The sequence below is a fragment of the Leptopilina heterotoma genome, unplaced genomic scaffold (genome assembly GCF_015476425.1).
Source record: "Leptopilina heterotoma isolate Lh14 unplaced genomic scaffold, ASM1547642v1 Lhet_54, whole genome shotgun sequence".
Lineage (NCBI taxonomy): Eukaryota > Metazoa > Arthropoda > Insecta > Hymenoptera > Figitidae > Leptopilina > Leptopilina heterotoma.
This window is the reverse complement of record NW_025111118.1, coordinates 5,789,321-5,814,212: the sequence shown is the minus strand read 5'-3', so window position 1 is coordinate 5,814,212 and position 24,892 is coordinate 5,789,321. Positions and strand designations below refer to the sequence as shown.

The following is a 24,892-nucleotide window of genomic DNA, read 5'->3' as shown; positions in this document are numbered from 1 at the left end:
AACAATAGTATATTAGTAATGTGATTGGAAGAAAAAGTACGTTACCTGCATTTTTATCCAGAATCTCGTGAAACCGGTCCACGTAGTGCATTACGAGGGCCATGTTTGAGTTAAAGCCTTCACACGAGGCCTATGTTTAATATTATAATGCAACTAACGTTTCCTGCTGAGATCCGGAAACCCTTCCCTAAAACAAAGAACATAAATGACAAATGAAAAATCAATAATAAAACGCACTAATAATATAAGTCATTAGATTTCTTTGTGGAGAATATATTATTATGATTTATGAAAAGTAAACATTATTGTAATTAATTTCATGTGATATAATAATATATTGTGTTACAATAATGTAACGTGAAAAATTATTTTAGTGTTTTATTTTATTTTACTATTATTTTGGTAGGGTATTTTTATTTTTATTATTATCATCATTATTATTGTACGGGAAAAAAATTCACCTGGAACAGCGATAAGTTTCTATAGATTAACGAAACTCTCAACTGAAACAACTAAAAATTTCGCTAATTTAGTAAAATTTGTATAGCTGTTCCAGATAAAATTTTGTTCCGTTGTGATTATTATTATTATTATTAGCAATTTTAATTTATTTTTTTGAAAATTCACTCATTGAATTTTAATATTTGCAATACAATTTTAATAAAAATTCACAAAAGGATTAAATTATTTAAAAAAATTTATTAAAAAATTTTTCGAAAGAATTCAATTATTTTTTGAAATTTTAATAGAATTCTTCGAAATAATTCAATAATTTTTGTAAATAGTAAAATTCTTCCGAACAATTGAATGATTTTTATAAATAATAATATTCTTATGAAGAATTATTGAATTCTTTTCAATTCAAATTTAATAAAATTTCTCAAAATGATTCAACTATTTTTATTCTAGAATGAAAGTAAAAAATAAAATTTAATTATAAATAAAAAATTTCTTTGTGTACATTTAATTATTTTTAGTAGAATTTTCATAAAATTTCTCAAAATAATTGAATTATTTTCAAAAATTGTAATAAAATTCTAAAAAAATTCAATTATTTCCAAAAAAATTTTCAAAAATTCAATAGATAAATTTTTAATTACAACTATTAACATACTCCATTATTTTAAAAGAAATTCTTCAAATCAATTACATTTTTTTTCAAAAATTTTAATATAATTCTTCTCAGGAATTCAATTATTATTTTCAATACAATTTTAATAAAATTTCTTGAAGGAATTAAATTATTATCATAAATAATAAATTTCTTCGTGTAAATTTAATTATTTTTAGTAGAATTTTTGTAAAATTTCTCGAAAGAATTGAATAATTTTCAAAAATTGCACTAAAATTCTTAAAAAATTCAATTATTTTCAAAAAATGTTCATAAAATTGAAAAGAGAAATTTTTAATTACAACTATTAACATACTCCATTATTTTAAAAGAAATTCTTCAAATCAATTACATTTTTTTTCAAAAATTTTAATATAATTCTTCTCAGGAATTCAATTATTATTTTCAATACAATTTTAATAAAATTTCTTGAAGGAATTAAATTATTATCATAAATAATAAATTTCTTCGTGTAAATTTAATTATTTTTAGTAGAATTTTTATAAAATTTCTCGAAAGTACTCAAGTATTTTTAAAAATTGTAATAAAATTTTGAAATAAATTTAATTATTTCTAAAGAAATTTCATAAAATTCAATAAACAAATTTTTAATTACAATTATTAACTGAGCCGATTATTTAAAAAACTTTTAAAAGAAATTTTTCATAAAATTCAATTATTTTCAAAATTTTCAATTGAAATTATTTAAAAAACTCCATTATTTTCAAAAAATTGAATGAAATTTAATTTTTTTCAAAAATTCAATAACTTTAAAAATTTTCAATTGAAATTAATTAAAAAACTCCATTATTTTCAAAAAATTGAATGCAATTAAATTTTTTTTCAAAAATTCAATAACTTTAAAAATTTTCAATTAAAATTATTTAAAAAACTCTTATTTTCAAAAAATTGAATGCAATTAAATTTTTCTCAAAAATTCAATAACTTTCAAAACTTTCAATTGAAATTATTTAAAAAACTCCATTATTTTCAAAAAATTGAAAACAATTAAATTTTGTCAAAAATTTTAATAAAATTCTTCGCTAGAATTCAGTTGTTTTCGAAGAGTTCGTTATCGAATTTTTCATGGTTTTATTTTTTAAAATATATTATTTTTATTACTGTTATTATTATTATTATTATTATTATTATTAAAAAATTAAATTTAGAAAATTCCTTTACAAGTGCAAATTGCAAATGCAAAGATAAGAGATTTAAAAGGATCTCCTGCTACTGTGTTTACTAGTCAGACATCTCGCAGTAGATACAGTCAGTGTAAGTCAGGCAATCATAATCGTACTACTTAAATTCTTTACGTAAGACGTCACATTGATGACTAGCTATTATTTAAAGTCATAAAATAATAATATAATACCTACCAAGATCGCGTAGATAAAATTTATTAATTTAATCAATTCTTTTATTTATAATTTTGTTTTTTAAACTATGTTTATATAATTTACGAAAATTTGAATTATTTTAATTTTATTAAATCACAATTACTTGAATATTGAAAATTGTAGGTAATTACTTAAAATTTAGAGCTTCTTTTATTCGAAATAGGGGCAAATTTTTTTTTTACTAGTGAGTTAAATTTGTCAATTTAAAAAATTAGTAAAAGTACTTCTTTAAAAATGTTTTTCAATTGTTCACAAATTTTTAAAACAGATTACAATTTTTAAAATTGTTGGTAACTGTTTTTTTAAAATAGTTTACAAATTTTTGGATTGTTGTAATTTTGTATTGTTGGCAATTTTTTCGCAAATCGTTTACAAAACTTTTTATAAAATCATTCACAAATTTTTTATAAAAATTGTTTACAATGTTTTCTTGTAAAATTTAAATAAAAACTTGATTTTATCACTCTGTTGTTATAATAGCTAAATTGTTTACAATTTGTATTTCAAAATTTATTTTTTAGTATACAAAAAAATAAATAAATATTCCTTCTCAGATATAGACATTTTAACCAAAAAAAAAACCAATCACAGATTCATAGTAGTTTTTTTCAAACTAATTCATATTTAGATGGTTCATTAATTGATTTACTTTATTAGTGAGAAAAGAAAAATTGTTTATGGAAGTCGACACTTTTGAATTTACTATATAGCAATTAATTGGTAATTTACTCAAGCTTGAATGTTTTTTCCCCGATTATTTCAAAATGTTGTTTTTCTTTAAACAAGTTTCTTTTTTAAAAAGAGAAAAAAAATTACCATTAAATTATATGCTAATAAACGATAGACTTTTTTTCACCATTTTCAAATCACTACATATTATAGTTTTGATATTGATAGGCAAAAAATTATTAACAATCTTGCCAAATGATGAAATTACTTTTTTCTTTATATATTTACTTGCATTTTGAATTTAATTTACATTACATACTTCTTATGTTAGTTAATTTAACCTTTTTTGTTGTGTTATTTGTAAAAAAAAGGTGTGTAATTTTTTTTCTTGTATTATTTAATATTTAAATTTAACTACACGAATAATCGTTATTTGAATCAATTTTAAGAGGATAAAAAAACATTTTCGATATTTAAATAAAATGAGGAGTAAAAATTTAGAAAAAAATTAAGACAAACATGTTGAGGCGAATATTTTTTTTTTTGTATCGAAAAATTTAATTTTTTAAATAATAATAATAATAATAATAATAATAATAATAATAATAATAATAATAATAATAATAATAATAATATGATGTTAAATAATAATGAAGTAGTTTTTTCCGCACGAAGTAGCAATAGGTTTTTTTTTGCAAACTGTTGATTATTAGGCAGAGAAAATCAGTTTTTGCAGATTTGTTAGAATGTTTTCGACTCATCTTACGTCTAGACACACACAAGTGTCTATGAAAAATTTTATATGATGCTACAAACACCTACGCCTAGCATCGTGCAACTATGTCGCGATTGTTGAAGCGCGTCGTTGACTTATGCGGCTATAAACTCTTACTGCATACGTGATCGAGGGCGCATTACTTAACGTCGCAAAGGTTTCTAAGGTTTATAGACGTCTTTCAGTATATATATTTCTTTCTGCCTCACAGATGTGTCCATTTATACTCCATACATGAAGTAATTTCTTCCTTTTTCCTTTTTGCGACTATTTGTCATAATTATAATTTTTTATAAATATTATAAATTTACAGTTTTCTTGAAAGTATCAAATCTGATACTATAAAGAATTCATCAAATTGATACCAAAAAATTTGTATCAATTTATGATTTAATCTACATTTCTGGCATCTGATGCCTTCAAATTAACAGTGAATACTTAAAATTATTATAAATATTTATATGAATATTACAGACTTCGCACACTCGATAATTAATTTAAAAAAAGTAGCATAGTCGCTGAATTCGAATTTCACGTTAGTTTTCAAATATTTTAAATCTGATAAATTTTTTAAAAATTCGTTAGCCATATTGGATCCGCCATTTTGTATTTTTTTAAACTAAGGACAAATTCGTATTCAGCGACCTCAAAAACCCCCTAGTAACAAGTTTCAAATAAATCTGATAAATTTTTTAAAAATTCGTTACCGATATTGGATCCGCCATTTTGTATTTTTTTAAACTAAGGACAAATTCGTATTCAGCGACCTCAAAAACCCCCTAGTAACAAGTTTCAAATAAATCTGATAAATTTTTAAAAAAATTTTCATCCATATTGGATCCGCCATTTTGAATTTTGAAAAACTAAAATGAAAGACGTATTCAGCGACCCCAAAAACTCCCGAGTAACAAGTTTTAAGTAAAGCTGATAAATTTTTATTAGAATTTTTGGAAATAATTGAATTTCCGAGAAGAAATTTATTCATTTTAAAAATAATTAAAAATAATTGAATTTTGTCTAGAATTTTATTAAAATGCCTCAAAATAATTGAATTTTCGGGCATAATTTTGTTATTTATCTTTAATAATTGAATTTTTTCGAAGAATTATTTTTGTAAATAATTAAATTCTTGGAAAAAATTTAATTCAAATTTAAAACAATATTTGAAAATAATTGAATTCCTGTTAAAAATTCTAATATTTTTGTAAATAATTGAATTCTCCCAAAGAATTTTGAAAAAACATTTTTTTAAATAATTGATTTTTTTTCGTGCGATAAATTTTATTATTTATGAAAATAATTGAATAGTTGCAAAGAATGTTATTAAAATTTTCAAAAATAATTGAATTCCTGAGAAGAATTTTATTATCTATGAAAATTATTAAATTATTGCGAATAATTTTATTAAAATGTTTCAAATTATTTGAATTTCTGTTAAAAATTTTTTTATTTTAAAATATAATTACATTCTTCATAAGAATAATTGAATAATAATTAAATTTTTCGATTAATTAATTTATAATAGTAGGGGAGAGTCTCTAGTTGTGAGACGGGTTTCATTTTTGACCCGTAAATTGTAAACGGGTAAACGAAATTGTTAATAAAATACACCGTTCGAAAGGTAACAGAAATACGCAACTTTTATTAAAAGAAAGTATAATGTTTCGATGAACTCAAAAAATTTTACGATACATTTTCCGAGCACATCGCTTTTTTCAAAAAAAAAAAATGTCTCCAGTTGTGAGACACTCATTAAAAATTGCTAAAATTTAATAATTGACATAAAACGTTATGTTTAGTATGAATAATTAAATATATTAATAATATATATTATTATATACTAAATAATAATATTTATTCGCCAAAATATGACTATCAAATAAACAGAATTTAATAGCTTCAACAAGAGCATTAAAATTGATTTCTGCTGAATCAATTGACTTTTTTCCACTTGACATGCCCAAAAATACTAGAAAAAAAATCAAAACAACATTTAAATAGTATGCCTGCAAAGTCGTATTTTTTATGCTGCCCAGATGGGTGTTGACACCGTCTCACAACTGGTGATATGCTGTGTCTCACACCCAGAAAATGGCGCTATTTTGAAAAAGGAAAATTAAATTATTTTCAACCGTATATTGGAACAATGCAATATTGCATCACAAAATATAAGGAAAACACTAAAAGAAAATGCATTATATTTACCTTTTCCAATTAATTAACTTGGAAAAAAAGTACTTTGTATTTATTGAAAAAACGCTTTTTAGTCGATTATCACACACAGTGTTGGTATTTAACAAAAACAGTTTATATATCCGCTTCGGCGTACACGAAAAAGTTGGCTCATATAAAAAGAAATGTTTTTATATAAACCAATCGGCTTTTTAATATTGCATGTTAAAAAAATTGACTGTCTCACAACTGGAGGTGTCTCACAACTGGAGACTCTCCCCTATATTAAAAATAATTGAAATTCTTCAATGAGTTTTATTATTTAGGTATGAAAATAATTTAATTCTTTCAAAAAAATTTAATTAAAATTTTATTTAAAATATAATTGATTTCTTTCGAACAATTTCATTAAAATATTTGAAAATAATTGAATTTTTGTGAAAAATTCTAATATTTTTATTAATAATTGAATTCTTCCAAAGAATCTTAAAAATAATTTATTTTTTCGAGGAATTGAAATTAAATTTTTAAGATTAATTACATTTTTTGAGTAATTCCTGTAAAATTGTATTTAAAATAATTGAAATCCTGCGATGAGTTTTATTATTTATGAAAATAATTGATTTCTTTCTTGGAATTTTATCAAATTTTTTTTTTAAAATTGAATTTCCATGAAAAATGTTATTAGTAGTGAAAGTAATTGAATTATTGTGAAAAATTGTATAAAAATTTTGTTAAATAATTGATTTTTTTGAAAATGCTATTCTAAATTAATTGAATTTTATATTTTATGAAAATAATTGAATTTTGGAAGAATTATATCAATTTTTTTTAAATAATTGAATTGTTTTGCGAAATTTTATGAAAATTCTAGATATTGAAAATAATTGAATTTCGAATATTTTTTTTAAAATAATTTAATCGTTTTAAAGAATTTGGTTATAATTTTTGAGAATAGTTTTTTGATTTTTAGTATTAGCTAATTGAAAGTAGTGTAGATTCTCAAAAAAACAGAAATAGTAGCTTTTAGTGGTTGAAATCTAAAAAAAGTACCCAAATAGTAGCATAACGTAAGAAAAGTAGTAAACAGTAGTTTTTAGTAGATGAGTTTTGAGTTTCAAGTCTGATATTATAAATACTTTTAAATGTTATAAACACTTATGAATATTATAAATTTTTTTAAATGTTGTAAACACTCATGAATAGTGTAAATACTTAAAAATATTATAAACACTTATTTATGATAGATAATTGAAAATAGTGTTAACACTTTGAAAAAAACAAAGTTTACGTAATTTTTTATATTCATTGCAATTATTTTCTGTAAATCATACACTTTGAAGTGTCTAGTTTGAAAGAGAATATTTCAATTGTATGCTTTTCTTTTCGCACACTACTGTAGTTCCGTATCTTTGCCTTTACAATACCCCACTAATAATAATTATCTGCGGTCAGTTGTGCAAGAGTGGTAATTACTACTTAATAGTTTTGTTCGCTGCTGATGCTTCGGCAAGGCTGCTGCACGATAAATGTACTCGTGACATTAATTTCGCTTTTAATGTTTCTAACTTCATTTAAAATGAATATTTTCTTGTATCTAATGTTCATAGAAAAAAAGAAGAAGAAGAAAAGGAATAATGATAAGGAAAAAAAAGAAAAGGAAAGAGAATAGAGAAGAATAAAGGAATTCGAAAAAAATAATAGAGGAAAAAAAGAAGAATAGAGAGGAAAAATAATAAATAGTTGTATAAATATTACTTTGAATTCTTTTGTATATTTATAAACTGATTACGCAGTAGTTTTTTTTTATCTCTACATTTATGAGAGAAAAAAAGAAACAAATGGTTCATCAAAAGTTTATTGAACTTCCGCTAATAATAGATCATAAAAGTGGTAATAAAATATAGTTGTGGAGTAAAAATAATAAGCTGCTAAGGAAGGTCGTATTGTTTTTAAAATTGGGATCAAGTTTTTGCTGAACTTTAAATTTAAAGTTATTCTTTGGCGGAAAACTTTATGTTGTGGAAGGTTTTGAATTACAGTTATAGTAGTAGAATTAGTAAAAAAATTAATATTACAATTAGTAGTAAAATTAATAGTACTATTGGGAGATTAAGTTTATAGTTAAAAGTGGTTTTAATTAATAAATTTTTTTCCACTTTTTATCTTGTGCAGCATCATCTGATGCTGAAGAATCTGCTTCTCTATCTTTTGAGTTTTCTAAATATTTCTTTTCCTTTTCTTCATCCTTTGAATGAAGGATGAATTCCTACCTCTGAAAGAATAATTTCTAATGCTACTAATTTTCCCCCTCATGATGTTGAATGGGTTAAACCAAACTTATCTTGATAGTTCTGGTAAAAATCTTCAATACAGTTTTGCTACTAGATCTAGAGCATCATTCTTGGTCCAGATTATAGACAAAAGTTAGCAACAAAAGTTAAAAACTTTTTAACATTTAGGAACTTTGTAATTAAGTTTCTTGATAATTAGGCAAATATTATTGCAATAAAAATTTAATTTGAAGAGTAAATAAATAAACTGTTCAGAACTTTAGGAACATAACTGCAAATGTGCAATTTGCTCTTTTGCAAATCAAAATAAAGCAGATTGTACTGTCGAACCAACTAAACAGTAGCATTTACAGTGTGGATTGCAGATGGTATTAATAAGATTGTAATACTTTCTGTCTGTGTGGCAAATAATACTAAATGCATTGTATAAAATTCTGCTATTTGGATCATACCCCAATTATAAAGATCAGTTGATGCTAACTTGTATACTAATTGTCATAGATTCTTCGTGTTCTCTAGTAATACAATATCTATTAGAAATCTGATCAATAAATTTAGTAAATTTACTAACTAATAATTAATAGTACTACTAACATCTTCCATAAACTACAACCAACGTTATCATATATACAATTCAAAAATTTTCTAAACAGGAAAAAATTGCCTTTTATTATCAAATTAAACTCTTAACTTGATTTTTATCACCTTATTAGTGATGATAACTAACGAAATATTAAAGATCCTATAACTGTAAAATTCCACTGAAATGATACAGTAAATTTCTTTTATGACACACACACTCACACACACACAACAATGACTTATCTAGCAATTTATCAGAAAATATTGTGTTTGAGGATTCACAGGAATGAAATTTATTATATAACAATACAGTTTGTTGAAAAATTGCGAAAAGTGCGTCAATGTCAAATTTAAAAGCAAAATGAAATAAAAAATGTGAATTAAGTGAATTAATTCGAAAACAAAAGAGGAATTTGACACCATAAAGTTTGCGAAAGTTTGTCGAATGCCTTACAGAATAACGACTAAGTGTAAATAACTTGACCCTGAGTTACGTTTGTACTGTGACCTTGAAATGTCTACGGCCTAGTTTACACCACTGATATATACATATATATATACACAAACGCGCTTCGTACTCAAAACTTGAATAAATGAATTATTTTTTCATTATACCTCGAGATTTTAGACTCCGCGTGATGATTAAATGAAATAATGAAAGGATAATAGTCTTTTTTTTGCCGAGGGAGTTTTTTTATGCTTCTAAACTTTTGTCATTTACAAGTTTTGAAGAAATTATTTCATTGAGTGGGGCAAAATTTTCATTAAGATCGTGGCAAATGTTGCATCAAAGATTTTGGTGCACATTTTTGGTTTCTTTGAACTGATTTTTATATAATTATATAAATTGTAGAAAAATTTTTTTTTTTTTATTTTTTGAAACAATTTTTTATAACGAATTTTGTTAAGGTAACAATTTATTCTTTAACAAATATTTAATATTTTGTTAATATTTCTTATCTAATATTTAAGTATATAAAAAATTATTACAATTCACTTTTTATTATCTAATGTTCAAAATACTTCGTAGAAGGAAAACAAATTAAAATTTATATTTTATTATCTACTATTTAAATATTTAAAAAAAAATATAGGATTACAATTTTAATTTTATTGATAATATTTAAATTTACTGCACTAGAAAAAATATTTTATTTGAACAAAATAAAATTTGAGTTAAATGAAAAAATATTTGTCTAGAAAACTAAAAATCTATAATTATTTAATTCAAATAAAAATTGTAATTGTTTGCAGTAAAAATTGTTTATTTGTTTCAAATGAAAATTTTTATTTGTTTCAAATAAAAATGTTCATTTTGTTGTAAATACAAATTTTAATTGTTTGGAATGAAAATTTTATTTCATTAAAATGAAATGTTTTTCGATGCAAATAAAATGTTTTAAGGTGTTACTATAAAATTTTTATTAAAACTAAACAAAAATATTTATTTGAAACAAATGAAACGGCTAGTAAGCTCTGAGACAAATTAATCTTTATTGTGGATTTAATTATATTTTATTTAATATAATTATATTTAATTACACAGGCACACAAAAAAAAAAGTGTCGTGGCCGAGACACTACAGTAGTATATTCCCATGTATTTTTGGCCGCTGAATCCGAATCTGAAGTCCGAATGCTCAAATTGGTTCTTTTTTTTGAGTTATACTCAAAAAACGACTCAAAACACGAATTTGAACCAAAAAAATTAAAAATTTTTTTTGTGACATGACAATAGCATATTTCCATGTATTTTTTCCCGCTGAATCCGGATTCGAAGTCAGAATTGACAGATGTGCTCAAAATTATGAGCTAAACTCAAAAATCGACAAGAAACTCTACTTTTCTTGCTAGTACACTACATTAGTATATTCTCATGTTTTTACATCTGCTTCTAAATTCAAAGTTAAAATTATCAAATTGGCTCAAAATTTTAAGTTAAATCCAAAAATGCTCAAAATTTAATTTAATGCAAAAGAGTTCATTTTTTTGGTATTCGGTAGTGTATTCTCATGAATTTTATATACGCTGAATACAAATTCGAAGTTAGAATTATCAGAATGACATAAAATTTTTTAGAACTCAAACCCTGGTTACAGGTACAAGCATGCATGTTTTTGAGCACTTTTAATGAAATCCAAAATTTTGAGCCACTTTGAAAATTCTGACTTTGCAATCACAGTGAAAAAATACATGGGAATACACTAGTGTAGTGTCATAGCAAAAAATTTCCTTTATTCATATTAAATTACATTTTTATCAGTTTTTTGAGTATATCTCAAAATTTTGAGCAAATCAGTCAGAAATCTGTCAATTCTGACTTTAAATGCGAGATCCGATATGGAAATACTGTAATGTAGTGTCATAGCAAAAAATTTCCATTTCTTTATTTTAAATCGCTTTTTTTATCAGTTCTTTGAGCTTATCTCAAAATTTTGAGCAAATCTGTCAATTCTGACTGCGAATTCGGATTCAGCGGGAAAAAGTACATGGGAATATAGTAGTGTAGTGTCATAAAAAATTTTTTTCATCTTAATTCGGTTTTTTGAGTCTTTTTTTGAGTGGTTTTTTAAGTTTATCTCAAAATTTTGAGCAAATCTGTCAATTTTGACTTCGAATTCGGATTCAGCATGCAAAAATACATAGGAATATACTTTTGCAATGTCACAGAAAAAATTTTTCATTTTCGTCATTTTAATTCGGTTTTTTGAGTCGATTTTTGAGTTTAGCTCATAATTTTTAGCACATCTGTCAATTCTGACTTCGAATCCGGATTCAGCGGGAAAAAATACATAGAAATATGCTATTGTCATGTCACAAACAAAATTTTTAATTTTTTTGGTTCAAATTCGTGTTTTGAGTCGTTTTTTGAGTATAACTCAAAAAAAAGAACCAATTTGAGCATTCGGACTTCAGATTCGGATTCAGCGGCCAAAAATACATGGGAATATACTACTGTAGTGTCTCGGCCACGACACTTTTTTTTTTTTGTGTGCCTGTGTTATATTTACACAAAACAAAATTTACTTGAATTAAATAACTTATTATTTGATTATTATGAAATAAATATATACTTGAATCAAATATTTTTATTAAACCCAAATAAATTGAATTTGAACCAAAAGTTTCAGTATTTGAAACAAATATTATTTAATTTATTTAATTGAGTTTAATAAAAATTATTTGATTCAAAATATTTATTTGGTAACAGACGAGTAATGGTTTTTTTAAGCAAATAATTTTTGTCTCTGTAATTATATTTGAATAATTTTATTCATTTATTTAAACAGGGCTCGAACTAGGTCCGTAAATAATTTTAAAGAAATTTCAAATGATTGTAGGAATTCAATTATTTTCAAAAGTAATAAAAAATTTCAGAAATCAAATTTTGTTAAAAAATTTTTCAAAATTCTCGTCAAAATTTCAATTATTTTTTAGAAATGATTAAATTCTTCTCCGAAATTCAATTATTTAAAAAAACTTTTATAAAATTCTTGGCAAAATTTCAATTATTTTTAAAAATTTTCCTCAATTCAATGATTTTTAATAAGTATCTACTATTCTTATAAAATTTTTCAAAAGAATTCAATTATTTATAAAAAAAATTTAATAAAATTTTACACAAACCTTTAATTATTTGAAAAGAAAATAAAAATTTCACAGGAATTTCATTATTTACAAATTTTTTTTATAAATTTCTTCGCAATCATTCAATTATTTTCATAAAAAAATTTTTACAGGGATTTAATTATTTTGGTAAGTAATAAAATTCTTATTAGGAATTCAATTATTTTGATAAATAATAAAACTCATTGCAGAATTTCAATTATTTTTAATACAATTTTAATCGAATTTCTCCAAAAAGTATAATTATTTATAAAAATTTTATTAAAATTCGTCAGAAGAATTCAATTATTTAAAAATTTATTTATACAATTCTTTATGAGAATTCAATTTTAAGAAACATTCAATAAATTTTTTTTTTATTTAAATAATTGAATTCTAGTAGAATTTTCTCATAAAAATTGATTTAAAAATGGATTTTAATTAAAATTTTAGATTGTAATTAAATATTAAAAGCATTAGAGCGTAAATTTTTAGAAATAATTGAATTTTGAAAAGGTTTCAGATTAAAATCTTTGAAAATTTGAATTTTTCATACTCGGGCTGGTTATATTTTTGTCAGCAATTGATCTGTAAATGGTCCGTAATTTTTCATTTTTTGTCTTTAAATTAATTATATTAATTTTTTAAAATTAATTATATTAATTTTTTTAAATTCATTATATTAATTTCTTAAAATTAATTCCACCAATTTTGTTAAAAATTAATTAATTAATTTTGTAAAGAAAATTATAAGTAATTAAAATAAGATTTATAAAATAATTAATAATAATTAATGCTCATTAATTCAATTTAAATTGGTATAATTAAATTAATTAATTTAATTATAATTATCATTTTTTTATAATTGCAATTATAATGTTAACATTAAATTTAACGTAAAGTTACTTATAAATATTAAATTTATAAACTTAATTATAATTATTAAATCAATTAAATTAATTATTATTACTGAATTAAATTAATTAAATTCTATAGAATTGCTGTTATTTTTTTTTTTTTTGCAATAATAGACAATAATAAACCCTTTATCGCTGAAATTCCACATTAAAGTTCATAGGAACGATTTCCTCACATTTTATGTGTACATAAAACTAGAAAAAAAAATTGAAACGATGTCTTAACTTCATTGAAAAGGTGATTTTCTTAAGGAATTAAAAAAAAATAATTTATTTGAATGCAGTAAATTTAATGAATCCAATAAAAGTCGAGATGTTATTTAAAAAAAGAAAGAAAAAAAAACTTACGCTCCTGGGAGAATGTATAGCGCGCGTCGTTAAATTAAGTGATCGAGACAGGACAACGCCATAGTTTAGTAACCAGGATCGTTGTGGGTTTCGCTTTCAATGCAACTCGATGGAGTTGCTCCTCAAGGTCGATCAACGACAATTCAATGGATCTCTGGGTGACCATAACCAGTGTCGTAACCGGAGGTTAGAGAGCTCACGAGGCTATAGTATAGGATATCTTTAAGTGTGTAGACGTGTAATCGAATTTTCATTGCTCAAAATAACTATTTATAAATATTAATATATTTTTCACGCGAAGCTTCAATTTTACAATTTATTTTCAATTTTTTTTTCTATTTTAAATTTATTTTTCTATTTTCAATTTATTTTTATTTATTTTTATTTATTTTCAGTATATTTAGTTTAGTATTTAGAATAAATAATTCGTAAGTCATAATTATTATTTTCGCAAAAGTTTGTACACTCCAAGAGATTAATTATTATTTCTACTCCAATTTCTTTTGGAACACTTAAAACTCCTCTAAGAAACCACCACTCACGTGCCTTTTTCAAATCGATATATCGATAGTCAGTCTCGATTTGACGTAACATAACCTCCATTGTATTCCGGTAAAAAACAATTATTCCCGTAATTTATTGTTCGGAAAATAATGAAATATTAAACAAATACTAATAAAAAACGAATACTAAAAAAAGAAATAGGTTTTAATTCAATTAAAATAAAATTCAACTCCGGAATTAGAGACTTTTGGTCGAGTCATATCTCGCGAGTTAATCGTCTGGTACTTGAACTTGAACTCAAGACCCAGCAGCTCTTGTCGACCTTCATTATATTCGCAAATTTTATTCATTGTACTTGAAAAAAAAAAATTATTCTTATTATTTGAAATTTTTTTTAATGCAATGGCCCTTAAAATTTGAATATTGACTAGTGAGGGAATTTTAAATTATGTATTTTTATATGTGTATGTATATTGGAGCAACCGGAACATATTTTGATGTGAAGGTTGAATATCAAGTTGTGAGAAACCTTCTTTTCATCAGAAAACCCTTTCTCCAAGCTATAATAACCAGTTTTCGAGACAACAAAAAAAATTTTTTTTTTTAAATGTTTGCAAATTTTCTCAGAAATGCGCTCATTTTCATAATAACTTAATTAGCTGACGGTAAAACTTTTTTTTTCTGTAAAAAGATTATCATTTTTCTTATTATTTATATATTATATTTTTCGATATTATTTTATTATTATTACACTCAAAAAAAATTTATTTGATTCAAATAACCGATTGACTATTATCAATTAAATATTTTAGTTAATAAATTAATAAATTTTTAAAGTATTGAATCAAATAATATTTATTGGAGTCAATTAAATGGTATTTGAATCAATAATTTCTGTATTTAAAGCAAATAGATACTATTTAATTGACTCTTATAAATATTATTTGATTCAAGTAAATATTTATTTGATAACAGTTGATTAATTGATTATTTGAATAAAATAAATTTTTTCCCAGTGTATTTTGTATTATTTTTTATTGTTAGATATTTTATTTGTTCAATAATAAATTATTATTGTTAATATTAAAAATTAATTAGCTATGTATTATTAAAGTAAACAAGAATTACTTAAAGTTTGGATTTTGTATAATTGAGAAAAAAAAAATAGTTTCGTGAAAAGTCGAACGCATTCGATATATCGATTTAATATTAAAATTTGATTGGTCTGTACTTGGAGAATTATTATTTTTCTAAGAGAAACGGTTTGATGGTAAACCTCTTGAATTTTTTAATATTCTACTTTTATTATTAATTATTTGAATCTATCTATTGTGTTAATTTGGAATATTTATTTATTATAGGGGAATGTAGTCAAGGTTGGCCTACTGTCTAGGTAGGCCACTCGCGTTTTTTTGTCAAGTTCACTAGCGCCACCTACGCGCATTTTTGTCGAAGCTTGTCTTAGTGAAACCTAACTTTTTGTTCAATTACATTTTCGGAAAATCGAAAATTGTGTTTTCTGTGACGTCGGTACAAAAAAAGCTCAAAAAAAGTTTTGTGCATAATGTGAAAAACCATTAATAAAAGATAAAAAACAAATTGAATCGTCAAGGCAAGTATGCAGAAAATTTGTGGGACTCATGGTTGAAAGGAAAACAAAGTAAAAAATCGAATCCCGAAACGTATTTCTTTATGGTTACAACAATTCGGTAATGTTACTTACTGTCAAGGTCGGCCACTATGTGTTTAAAATGCGCAAAGATGAGGACGAGCTACTTCATTTGCAAAAACTGCAATTCTGTATAACTCATAATATAATTGATCATCTTATTAATAGTTTCATTTAATTTTATTAATATTTTAGTGCAAAATTTTTTTTTATTTATATTTATTTTTTTATATTGTTTATTTTTATTATTTTGTTATTTCATTAAGTTACAAACTGTAAACAATAAAGAATCAATTTTCCGTAACTCCAAACATGTTATTTTATTTTTTAACGATTAATGCCCTTTGAATTTTAAACATGGCCGACCTTGACTGTAATGGCCAACCTGGACTACAAATTTTTTTTTTTTAAATCTTTATAACTTTTTCATTTTTAAACCTGTCAATTTACTTTGTACAGAAAAAATGTTCCTATTAAACAGGACTTTCCAACCATATACTTCAATTGTCCAAATTCATTTTTAAAAAAAAGTTATAAACAAAAGTCAAAAAGGTGGCCGACCTAGACTATGTTCCCCTATTTATTTAATATATTTCTTTAATATATATTTATTTAATATATTTATTTAACATATTTAGATATTTAATATATTTATTTATTTAAAAAATTAAAAAAGAATCAAAAAAGAAAATGATGACAAGTATAACCTATAAGATTTTGCTTCTTACGTTCCTTGATCACATTTATTTAGTTTATTAACGGAAAATAATTTTTTAAATAAATAAAAAAATTTAAATGCAAAAAAATCTAAAGATAAATAAAAATATAGAGAAACTTGATAAAAAAATAGAAAACAAAATAAATATTAATTTTAAAAATAGAATTTTGCTCTCTGCGATTTAGAAATTTTTTTCCGCCTCGTATAAATTTATTTTTTTTGTCCATAGAGACCTTTTTTTAATTTAATCTAGACGGTAAAAAATCCAGATAAACGAAAAGCAAAAAAAAAAAAAAAAAAAAAAATGATTTAATAGCGAAAAAACGATAATGTGCATTAGTGATGTTTATCTCGTAGGTCGCATCGATTAGTAATTGCAAAATTGAGTGAACATTGCAAATGAAGCCACGAACCTCCCAAAACGCGTCGAGCAAGCGAATACCAGGGAATTGCGAAAACTGTATATATTAGCGTTACAGAAAATGGGCCATGCCCCAATGGATGGTTGCGTAACGCTTTGTCAAAGAGTTGTGCGTCTGAGGAAAGAGGAGAGAATCGGTGGCGGCGGAGAGAAAGGTTTTTTTTAAACGCGATCGTTATAGTAGACTATTTATTTATTTATTTATTATATGCAGCGCGTCCACTACGTCTAGTGTAGTCATCCTAATTATTATAAAATATGTCAACACACGTGACAATACATTATATTACAATTATTTTTCACTTATTTTCCAATTCAAAGAAGACACAAAATTTTCATTACACGTTAGTGCGCAGATTTTTTGTAATCTATTTAAATTTCTTTCCTGTATTGAATTTTTTATATGAAAATTTATTTTTTTTTACTATTTGACAACAATTTTTTAAAGGCGAAGTTCGAGGCATTTTCTGGATTTTTTTAAAAATTAATAATAATAATATAATAATAATGATAATTAAAAAATAATAATGAGACAATAAACTTTTATTAAAGGAATTAATACTAAATTTAATAATTTTTAAATATATTTTTTTATATAAAAAAATAATATAATATAATTTAATATAATAATATAATATAAATATAATTTAATATATAAAAATAATATAATAATATAATATATATATAATATAATTATATATTATATTATATTATATTATATTATATTATATTATATTATATTATATTATATTATATTATATTATATTATATTATATTATATTATTATTATATTATTATATTATAATATTATTATATTATTATTATTATTATTATAATATTATAATATTATTATATTATTATATTATTATTATTATTATATTATTATTATATTATATTATTATTATATTATATTATATTATTATTATTATATTATATATATAATTTAATATATTTAATTTTATATAATTTATAATATTATAATTTAATTTTTATATTTTTTTTTTTTATATTATAAAATATTTTTAAATATTAAAAAAAATAGATAAAAGATGTGTTAAATAAATTTTGTGGCTTGAAGGCCACAAAAATTATTTGAAACATCTTTTATTTATTATTAAAGGCTTAAAATAAAAGAGTTTAAACACCTCAAAATGCTAAAATAAAATAACAAATATTGTTGTAAATTATAAATGTAAATTAAAATAATATAAAATCGTTATTAATAAAAATCTTGGAAAAAAATAATTTTTTCGCATAGTTTTAATTTATTTTTCAATAAAAACAGTGTTGAAAATAACAGAAAATAATAATGAGTTCGAAAAGCGAAAGTTAAACAGTTATTAAATATAGTAACTATAATGTTAATAGTAATAATAGTTATGATTATGTATTAATTATAATAATTTATTGTTAATTAATTTTGAATTAATTATAATAGTTTATTGTTAATTAATTTTGAATTAATTATAAATTAAAAGATTATTGAGAAAAATAATTATACCTAACTATTACAATAAAAATCATCTATTTAATTTTTAATTATTATATTTTCTTGTAGTTGAGAATAAAAAAGCATAAATTAAAGACAATTTTTAATTAAAGAGAAACAAATTTTTAAAAAATATGAGATGCGCTCCGAAGAAAGGTTCCTAAAAAGTAAAAAATTTGAAGTTATGTTTGTAATTTTTTAAATAAAAATACAAAATGGTGATTAACTCTAAATACAAACAATCAATGTTTAAGTCTTCTTTACATTTAAAAGAATTGACAAAAACTGATTTTAGTTTTTAAATTAAACACTGAAATTCAATTACCTTTATAAATAATAAAATTTTTCTCCGCAATTCAACTATTCTCAAAAATTTTAATAAAATTCTTGGAAAAATTCAATTATTTTCAGGAATTTTAATAAAATTCTTTGCAAAATTCAATTATTTGCAGGAATTTCAATAAAATTTTTTGCAAAATTCAATTATTTTTATAAATAACCAAAATGCATCACAAGAATTTAATTATTTTTAAAAGTAATAGAATTCTTCTCAGAAATTCAATTATGTTAAAAAAATTTGTTATATTCGCGTCAATATTTAAATTATTTTTATAAATAATAAAATTTTTCTCCGAAATTCAATTATATTAAAAAATTTTAATAAAATTCTCGGCAAAATTCAATTATTTTCAGGAATTTTAATAAAATTCTTAGAAAAATTCAATTATTTTCAGGAATTGTAATAAAAATTTTTGCAAAATTAAATTATTTTTATAAATAATCAAAATTCATCATAAGAATTCAATTATTTTCAGAAAGTAATAGATTGCTACTCAGAAATACAATTCTTCACAAAATTCAATTATTTTTAGGAATTTTAATAAAATTCTTTGCAAAATTGAATTATTTGCAGAAACTTCAATAAAATTTTTTTTGCAAAATTCAATTATTTTCATAAATATCCAAAAATCACAAGGATTTAATTATTTTCAAAAGTAATAGATTGCTTATCAGAAATTCAAATTTTTAATTAAGGTAAAATCAGCACAAAAATAATCTTTAAGTAATTTGCTTCTTATGTATCTTCTTCGGAGCGCGTCACATTAATTTTTTTCGATGACAAAAATAATAATAACAATAACAATAATAATGGCAATAAAGAAAATGATAATTTATATTGGTAATAGTAATATTAATAATAATTTATAATAATAATATACTAATATTAATAATGATCATTAATATATTATTATTAATAATAATAACAATAATAATAAATAACTATGAAAAATGGAGTTTCTTGAAACGTTTGCACAATTATTTTTCTTTTTCCATGCTCTTAATATTTTTGCAATCCCCATAATATGAAGAACAAGTTCTTGACGTTTTAATTAAAATTCACAGCCAATTTGGAAATCAGGACTAGGAAAAGGAAAAATAAATTGAAAAGAAATACAGAAAATTTATTGCTCCATGGAGTTTTCGAAAGTAACTTTAACCGATTGACCGAATTGGTCCATATATGCGTGCACGTAGATATATATTGAAAACTATCTAAACAAGCATTTGTGGTTATTAAGTAATCGCGACAAAGTAATCCTGGCCTCAAAGGTACACATATGAGAGACCAAGGGGGTGAGTGAGTAGGAAAAAGAAGAAAAAAAAATTTTTTTTTCTTATAATACAGGTTCACGCACCTCATGGATTGTGTGAGAAATGTTAAACTTGTTTTCTAGGTATGTAGCACGACTATATATTAGCAATAATATTACGTCATCTTTATAATTCATTGACTCGGAATAATAAAGCATGAGTATTATCTAATTAATCTTAATCCAATTTTAAAGATTACAAAAAGGCTAGAGTTAAATTTATTAGGTACGAAAAGCAAAAGAAATGTGGAGATGAAAATATTACTTGAATTATAGATATGTAGTTGCAAAATTTTTTTGTTGGTGCTTTTTTATTCAATGAGGCTTGATTACATATAAACATTAACTTAATTAGTTACTGTAATATTCGAATTATTATTTTTATTATTATTATTATTATTATTATTATTATTATTATTATTATAATTATTATTATTATCATTATTATTATTACTAGCAACAATTCGCGCGACTAACTTTTTAGGATATAATTAGCAATTTTAAAAATAATAGAATTTAAAAGTTTGTAATTCAAATTTTTGTTGAAAACACTAAAAAAATCAAATTTTGGAAAAATTACAAATAATTACAGAAATTCAATTATTTTCAAGAGTGATAAAATTCTTCTCATAAAATTTAATTAGCTTTCAAATTTAAAAAAAATTCTCGTCAAAATCCCAATTATCTTTATGAATAATAAAATTCTTCCCCAAAGTTGAATTATTTTCAAAACAATTTCCAATTCCCAAAAATATTACGCAAACATTTAATTATTTTCATAAATAATAAAATTTCCTCAGGAATTTAATTATTTACAAATTTTTTAATAAATTCCTTCGCAATAATTCAATTATTTTTAAAAATAATAAAATTTTTTTTAAGGAATTCAATTATTTTCATATAAAATAATTAAAAATTGTAGAAAATAATAATTGATTTGAAATGATGAAAATAATTTTTAAAAAGTTACTGTAATAATATTCTTATGATATAAGAAAATGATTTTATCACTCGGTCATCTTTAATTATTATAAAACATTCTTATAAGTTATTGAATTTAAAAAGATTTGAATTTGAATGTTTGGAAAAATTTTAATTCCTATATATGGAAAAATAATATTTAAATATTTATTTAAAAAAGAGTTATTGATGTTTTCGAATAATTTTTACAATTAAAGAAATTCGTAAATAAATGTAACAGAACATTTGTTTGAGTAAAATTTTTCCCCTTATTTTCTCAAAATTTTAAAAGTTTCAATTTTTTTGTACTTAAAGAATTGAATTTTAGTAGAATTTACTAATAAAAATCGATTTAAAAATGAATTTCAGTTAAAAACAAATGAATTTGAAAATTCACAAATAACTTTTGTAAAAATTATTAAAAATAATAGATTTATGGAAAAATTTTAGTTAACACTAAAAAAAAAATTAATTTTGAAGAAGTTACAAATTATTGCAAAAATTCAATTGTTTTCAAGAGTAATAAAATCCTTTGCAGAATTTTAATTATGTTTAAAAATAGTAAAATTCAATTATTTTCATAAATAATAAAACTCAATGCAGAATTTCAACTATAAATTTATAATACAATTTTAATCGAATTTCTCGGAAAATGTAATTGTTCTTAAAAATTCTATTAAAAATTGTCGAAAGAATTCAATTATTTAAAAATATGTTGATAAAATTCTTTATGAGAATTTGAATTCTAAGAAACATTCAATTGTTCAATAAATTATTATTTATTTTTGTATTTGAATAATTAAATTCTAGTAGAATTTTCTAATAAAGATTGATTTAAAAATAAATTTTAGTTACAATTTTAGATTATTATTGAATATTAAAAGCAATATTACGTGAATTTTTAGAAATAATAGAATTTTTAAATGAATTTTTTTGAAAATGTTTAATTGCATTTTTTTTTATATTACTTGAAGTTTTTATTTTCTAATATATATTTATTTGAAGAATTTACCAATAATTGAAATTTGTTAAATTGAATATTATAAATAAATGGATTTTGAAAATTGTCGAAGAACTATTTCGAAAATTAATTGACTTTATTTTTATTCATATTAATTATTATACATTTATTACATAGGGCATTAAAGTGTAAAACAAATTTGTTGGAAATAAATGATTATTTGTCCCCTATCAAATAAATATTTATTTGAATGAAATAATTTTTATTTGACTCACTTAAGTAGAATTTGCTTCAAATATTGAAATTATTGATTCAAAAACAATTTATTTGATTGAAATAAAAATGATTGGATTCGAGTGAATATGTATTTTGATAATGGACAACTAATCGATTTATTTTTGGACAAAGACATTTTTTTCCGGGTATAATAGAAAATAATATAAAAAGAAACGAATATTATATTTTATTGTATATTAAAATTATTTCTGCTTTATTTCCTTATTTTTATTTAAGGCATTGCCTTGTGATTATATTTATATTTATATCCTCGGATGTATGATTCGCTTATTATTTATATTTTCTACTTCATGTCTCACGTACTTATCAACAATCTTAACATGAATGTAATGAGATAAATTCTGGAATATAAATGATAAACCAGATTTATTTATTACAATGGCTTATATACTTGTAAAATGCAAAGTGGAATCTGAGATAATAAAGAATTCGGTAAATGTTTGAAATTCTGCTTTTTGATGGACCAATGTCTAAATTTTTTTGTAGTAGAGAATGAACTTGTAAAAACCAGGAAGTAGATGAGAAAATTAGCCTCGAACTTTTTCTTAAAGCGAGAAATTTTTAAAAAATTTTAAATTCGATGTCAATTTTACTATCTGCAAAGTAAATTTTAGTCAAATTACCAAAATTCACTTCCGGGCGTAGTAAAATTTGAAACCGTAAAAATTGTCTTAGGGATTTCAGACAGTGCAACTTTAAGTAAAAGAAAATTAAAAATTAGTTTATATTTTTTCTCCTATGTAAATTAATATCAAAATTTTTTCTGATTCTTAAAACGATAATTGTGTGTAATAATAAAATTTTTTCTTTGTTTTTCAGGTTCGGTAGTGTTCGAAATTTTTAAAATCGCGAGTGAGTGTTTTTTTGTGCCCCGAAGATGACAACGCAAAAGTGCAACAACTCCAGAATGAAGGTCAGGTACTGGTTCACCTCTGTAAGTTTGCAATAATTTTTCATTTCATATTGTTCTTTGTCGTGTATTAAAAGATTTTAATCAAAACATTCCTAAGGCGAACCTTTCTGGAAAAGTTTTTTGCCGATTGAAAATTCGAAAACAAAAAAAAAATTCTTAAATTCAAAAGAAGTTTAACTGAAAAAATCAAGTCGTTGGGAATCGAACCCCTGTTCTAATTTTTGATTATTTGGTATAAAACCACTGAGCCATTCCACATTACAAAATTTTTAGACTACTATTTTCGATTTCTTTGGATTAATTTAAATGATAGATACAATTTAGTTAATTTAGATATAAATTTTAATCCCCAGAGAATTGCATAGGGAGAGTCGATACAATTTATTCGAATTACTATATCAATTAAAAGAATTTAAAATGAAATCGATTTCAATTGCGTTAGACATGAATATATTAGTATTGTATATTTGAAATGCCTTTGGGGATTAAAAATATTTTAAAGAAGTTTATTATGATGGAATTTATGCAATAGAATTCTAGGGATTTGTATGTGGTGCTTTGAATTCTTGAACTAAAAAACTTGACATGTAAAGATTCCGGTTACATTTCCGCTTGAGAATTGTTTCAACAATTTTTTTTTTTTTTTTTTTTTTTTTTTTGAAGAAAATAAGAGGTTTCATAAATGCAAGTCTAAGTTTTAACTATAATAACAGATTTCTTCACCTTCGCTAACACTTTATGTCACTTCCAGTTATTATCCACGTCTGACATTATAAATAAACTCCACTTTAAGTTCTGTTATAATCCTATAATTGATTTCAAAAAAGGTTGATTGCAAAATAATGGTATAAATTTAACTTGCGAAAAAATTTGCTACTCTTTTTTAAAAAGAATATTAAATATTTTCTTCCTTTAAGTAAAAAAACTATTTTCTAAATATTTGTCATCATTTTTCTTCCTTTTTCTTCATTTTTCATTATTTTTCACCATTTTTCACCTGATGGTAATTTCGAGAAATCTGTATTGAAATTAGTATTCAATAAATTAATTGAAAATATATAGTTAATGTAAAAAGTAAATATTTACAGAGATTAGAAATAAAAAAATCGTAAAGAAAAAAAAAAATTAAAAACATAAAAAGTGACGAATTCTAGGAAAGAAAATTAGCGTTAGAATTAATTTGCAGAAAAGTTATCATTACTGTCCAAATATTTAATGTTTTTTTTTATATGAGAGAATTTTAAGAATTGAAGATATAGATGAATACGTGTCACATACTGTTTCAGCTGAATTCATTAACATTAAATTAACAAATCATTTAAAAATAACTTTTGTTCACTGTTCAACAATGGAACGTGAAAAAAAAATTGATTTGAATCAAATAATATTTTCTTTCTATCATCTTTTATTTTTAATGTAAAAATTTAAATTTAAA

The 24,892-nt window shown here is 22.3% G+C and overlaps 1 protein-coding gene across 4 annotated transcripts in view; it reads right to left on the bottom strand.

Annotated features, from left to right (window-relative positions):
• Positions 1-24,892, bottom strand: part of LOC122508542 (elongation of very long chain fatty acids protein AAEL008004) — a 74,720-nt gene that overhangs the window by 24,750 nt on the left and 25,078 nt on the right. For all 4 annotated transcript variants that reach the window (XM_043621963.1, XM_043621961.1, XM_043621964.1 and 1 more), the window contains exon 2: positions 46-187. In XM_043621963.1, coding sequence (XP_043477898.1) covers positions 46-103 — 58 coding nt within the window. In that variant the 5' untranslated portion in view covers positions 104-187. The remainder of the gene's footprint in view (positions 1-45; positions 188-24,892) is intronic.